General features: G+C 65.8%; 1 protein-coding gene across 1 annotated transcript in view; it reads right to left on the reverse strand.

Annotated features, from left to right (window-relative positions):
• LOC113940394 (low affinity vacuolar monovalent cation/H(+) antiporter-like) overlaps nucleotides 1-3,950 on the reverse strand; it is a 14,958-nt gene extending 11,008 nt beyond the window's left edge. The window contains 11 exon segments of the mRNA XM_027631534.1: nucleotides 390-397; nucleotides 545-832; nucleotides 1,222-1,324; nucleotides 1,421-1,606; nucleotides 1,743-1,847; nucleotides 1,927-1,994; nucleotides 2,127-2,243; nucleotides 2,325-2,433; nucleotides 2,529-2,617; nucleotides 2,688-2,807; nucleotides 3,835-3,950. Of these exon segments, the coding sequence (XP_027487335.1) occupies nucleotides 390-397; nucleotides 545-832; nucleotides 1,222-1,324; nucleotides 1,421-1,606; nucleotides 1,743-1,847; nucleotides 1,927-1,994; nucleotides 2,127-2,243; nucleotides 2,325-2,433; nucleotides 2,529-2,617; nucleotides 2,688-2,807; nucleotides 3,835-3,916 (1,275 nt within the window). The 5' untranslated portion in view covers nucleotides 3,917-3,950.
• Nucleotides 3,951-4,861: the final 911 nt, after the last annotated feature.

Raw genomic sequence — 4,861 nt, forward strand, 5'->3', positions numbered from 1 at the left:
TTGGCAGGGGCTGCCCAGGGAGGTTTGCAGTGCCCATCCCTGGAGGTGCCCAAGGAAGGCCTGGCTGTGGCACTCAGTGCTCTGGGCTGGGGACAAGGTGGTGTTTCTTGGGACTAAGGTTGGACTCTGATCTCAGAGGGCTTTTCCAACCTGTGACTGTGTGACTGACCCTTCTCCCTGCTCCCAGTCCCGCTGCTCCCAGTGAGGGCTGGGCCACAGGTTGCTCCAAGTGGCTCCATCCTGCAGCCAAAGGCCCTTTACCACCCCCCACCCCCCCCCAGGTATCTCCCTCTGGTTTTGTTGGATTCCTGGTGCCAACTGAGACCTGCAGAGACCCAAACCTCTGCCATGCACACCCACAGCATGGATGGGGAACCTTGGTTTGCAGCCTTCACCCCTGAGAGGTGCCAAATTCCTCAGAACCTTCAAAAACACGGATTTTGCCACGTGGCTGCCTGGGCAAACCCAAGCTTTAAGTTGTTAGGAGGGGAAAACCAGGTGGAAATTTGAGATACAAACAGGAGACGGCATCAAGAACCCCCACAAAGCACACACAGAGCCCAAGAGGAGCCAACTGAGGGTGGAACAACCCTCAGAAGCAGCTGGGAAACGTGGGCAGATCCCATGGGATGTGCAAGTCCTGCAGAATTGAGCATCCTCAGCTGGTGTCCCCGGGCTGTCCCAGCTCACCTGGCGATGGCCATCCCGATGTAGTAGGACAGGGGCATGATGGAGAGCAGGGCCAGGGAGAACTTGAGGGTGGAGCTGCTCAGGTGGTTGTGGCTGTCCAGGTAGCCCAGCAGCAGCGTCACCACCACCAGCGGCAGCAGGTCTGGGGAGGGTGTCAAGGACACTACACAGCGGGGTGGGGGGGGTTTGGGGTCAGCTCACCCCCCTTCCCCTCCATCCCCCCCAACACCAGCAGGTCTGGGGGGGTGTCAAGGACACTACAGAGCGGGGGGAGTGGGGTTTGGGGTCAGCTCACCCCCCCTTCCCTTCCATTCCCAGTCCATCCCACCCCATCACCAGCAGGTCTGGGGAGGGTGTCAAGGACACTACAGAGCAGGGTGGGATTTGGGGTCATCTCCCCCTTTCCCCACCATTCCCAGTCCATCCCACCCTGTCACCAGCAGGTCTGGGGGTGGGTCCCGGAGCCGGCCGAGGTTTGGTGGGATGTGGGGTGGGATTTGGGGTCCCGTCCCCAGCGCTGCCCCAGGATACTGACGGCGAAGACGTTGAGGCCGTGCACGGAGTACTTGTAGTAGTAGGGGTTGGCGGCGCGGTAGCAGCACAGGATCACCTCCCCCTCCAGCGGCACCTCCGTCTGTGGGGGCACACAGTTGGTGACCCCGCTGCTGCTGCCACCCCCAGCCCCCCAAAAACCCCCCTTTCTCCAGAGTGGGGACCACAGGAGCCTCACCATCCTGCCCCTGCGGACGCGGACGCGCTCAGGGGGCAGCAGCAGGATGCGGGTGGCACTGCGGGCGCTCAGCTTGGCCACGGGGATGGTGACGATGAGGAGCCAGGAGGTGACACAGACCAGGGCGTGGGACAGGGCCAGCACCGGGTACCCCAGGCACAGCCAGGCCGCGGTGCCCACGTGGCGCTGGAATGGGAGGCACCGTCAGGGTTGGCCCCAGAAGTGCTCACCCCAGGGAGAGGAGGTGCCCTCAGGGGCTCTCCCCACCCCAGGGGTGCCAGTGCCCAGTGTGGGGTGTCACCATGCCCGGTGTGGGGCTCACCCAGTATCCGGTGCCCTCCCAGCACCGCGGGCGCCAGCGGCCTGGGGTGGGACCCCCCAGCAGGGCCGAGCTCTCCCCCACGCCAGCCTCCTGGGATTTGGGCACCTGGGGGACACAATGGGGGGGTCAGGGCATGGCACAGCACACCCCACCCACCCCCCCGGGATTCGGGATGAGCCCTCACCTCCACCTTCTGGATCACTTTGCCAAAGGGCCACAGGAAATACCCGGCCAGGTCCCAGCAGAGCCGCCCTGGGGGGGACACCAGGGACACTCGTGTCCCCTCCAGCTCCAGGGAGAAGGGACACAGGAGGTCCCCACGCTGTTGGGAGCTCGGCCAGGACACCCACACCTCCCCCAGCCCTTCCCTGATTCGGGACTCACCATGAGGAGCCCCCACAACAGTGAGGAACATGCCAGCGGCCACCAGGCCGTGCAGCAGCGAGAGCCACCAGCCGAAGAGCAGCAGGTACAGGACGTTCCCACACGTCACCGTGGACCCTGCAGGGATAGGGGGGCACAGCTGGGACCCACTGGTACCTGCAGCCCCCCCAAACCCACGGGGCTGCCCCGTGCCCCCACCTGCAGGGCCCCGGAGCACCGTGAGGTCGGAGTAGAGCTCCTTGACGATGTCGGAGCGCTCCTCCCAGGGCCGCGCCGTCACATGGCTCTTCCACTTCTTGAAGCCAAACTGCAGAGACAAGGGGGGGTTTTTTGGGGTGGGTGGGGAAAGAGCCAGCCCGTCACACCCCCTGGGAGCACCTCTGGCCCCCCAGGGACACCCACCTTGTAGTTGTTGGAGAGCTTGTTGGCCTCCACGGCGTTCTCGGCCGTCAGGGTGGTCCTGGCGCAGCTCTCGCACTCCTCGGGCGTGGCTGGGGGCACATGGGGGTCACGGGGGGCACACGGGGGTCAGGGACCCCCAGCACCCCCTGTCCCACCTACCCGTGGGGCCGCGGGGCCGGTGCAGGTGACAGCCCAGGTCGCCCAGGTCGTTGTTGATGGTGGTGGAGCAGTGCCGGTCGCACAGGGAGCCCCGCCGGGAATCCGTGGCCTTGGGAATGTCTGTGGGAGAGGCTGGAATTATCACATCCAGCCCCGTGTCCTGCCCGGGCTCGGAGCACCAGGACAAGCAGGTGCTGCTGTGTGGGGGGTGCCAGCCCGGTCCCCAAACCCCACGGGGGATGGGGACACAGTTCCCAGGGGGGGAGCCAAGGGATGTTGGGGAGAGGGGACCCCACCCGTGCCTGGGAAATGGTGGGGGGGGTTAAATCCCACTCGGTGCCTGGTGTGAGGGTTGGGAGGGTGGATCCCACAGTGGCCGGAGGGAGGCTGGGGAGGGGAGACCCCACAGGTGCCCAGGAAAAGGGGGGGAAATCCCACTGGGTGCCCAGAGTGATACTCGGGAGGGGGGACCCCACAAGTGACCAGGACATGGAGGGGGGGAGAAAAATCCCAATCCCACTCAGTGCCTGGTGTGAGGGTTGGGAAGAGGGACTTGGCAGTGCCCAGGAAAGGGGAGACCCCCTCTAGTGCCTGGAGTGAGGCTGGGGAGAGGGGACCCCACAGGTGGCTGGGAAAAGGGGAGGGAAATCCCACTGAGTGCCCGGAGTGAGGCTGGGGAGGGGGCACCCGGCAGGGCCCAGGAAGGGGGGACCCCACGGTGCCCAGAGTAATGCCCAGGAGAGGAGACCCCACAGGTGCCCGGGAAAACGGGGTGGGAATCCCATTCGGTGCCTGGAGTGATACTCGGGAGGGGGGACCCCACAGGTGCCCCGGACATGGAGGAAGGGGGAGAAAAATCCCAATCCCACTCAGTGCCCGGTATGAGGGTTGGGAAGGGGGGGACCCTCCCATATCCCAAGAAGGGTCCCGACCCCCTCTGGTGCCCGGAGTGATGCCGGGCAGGGGGGACCCCACAGGTGCCCGAGAAATGGGGGGTAAATCCTACTCGGTGCCTGGAGTGAAGGTTGGGAAGAGGCGGAGACCCTCCCAGATCCCAAGAAGGGTCCCGACCCCCTCTGGTGCCCGAGTGCTGCTGGGGAGGGGGGTACCCAAGAAGGGCGGACCCCCCGGAGCCCCCCGCGCTCACCGGGCGGGTCCTGCCCGCAGCAGCAGCAGCGGCAGCAGCGGCGGCGCCGGGCGGGCTCGGCCTCGCTGGCCATGGTGGCCATGGTGGTCCCGGCGGAGGGGGCGATCCCGCAGCCCCCCGGAATTTAACGGGCGGGGCCGGACGTGCGCGACCCCGGGACGGGGAAACGCCCCCGCAACGGGAGGGGCGGGAAACGCCCCCGCACCCCGAGAGAGGCCGGGAAGGGGCCGCCCCCCGCACCGCGGGATGAGACTGGAGGGAGCGGCGGGAACGGGGGGACGCGGGGAGAGGGATGCGCGGGGATTTGGGGTGCGCGGGGATTGGGGGTGCGCGGGGATTTGGGTGCACGGGGATTGGGTTGCGCGGGGATTGGGTGCGCAGGGATTGGGATGTGCAGGGATTTGGAGATGTGGTTTATCGGGGTGCACAGGGAGAGGGATGCGCAGGGATTTGGGGTGCGCGGGGATTTGGGGTGCGCGGGGATTGGGGTGCACGGGGATTGGGCTGCGCGGGGATTTGGGGTGTCAGGGATTGGGCTGCGCGGGGATTTGGGGTGCTCGGGGATTTGGGGTGCTCAGGGATTTGGGGTACACAGGGATAGGGATGCGCAGGGATTGGGGTGCAGAGGGGTTGGGGTGCACAGGGATTAGGATGCTCAAGGATTAAGATGAGCAGGGGTTGGGGTGCTCAGGGATTGGGGTGCGCGGGGATAGGGATGAGCAGGGATAGGGGTGCGCAGGGATTGGGGTGAGCAGGGATTGAGGTGAGCAGGGATTGGGACGCACAGGGTTTTGAGGTGCGCGGGGAGTTGGGGATGTGGTCTATCGGGGTGCACAGGGATAAGGATTCTCAGGGATTTGGGGTGCGCGGGGATTTGGGGTGCTCAGGGATTGGGGTGCGCAGGGATTGGGGTGCTCAGGAGTTTGGGGTACACGGGGATAGGGATGTGCAGAGACTGGAGTGCGCAGGGATCAGGGTCCAGAGGAGCAGGGATGCTCAGGAATTGGGGTACATAGGGATTGGGATG

This window comes from Corapipo altera, unplaced genomic scaffold (assembly GCF_003945725.1).
Source record: "Corapipo altera isolate COAL_440 unplaced genomic scaffold, ASM394572v1 131044, whole genome shotgun sequence".
Lineage (NCBI taxonomy): Eukaryota > Metazoa > Chordata > Aves > Passeriformes > Pipridae > Corapipo > Corapipo altera.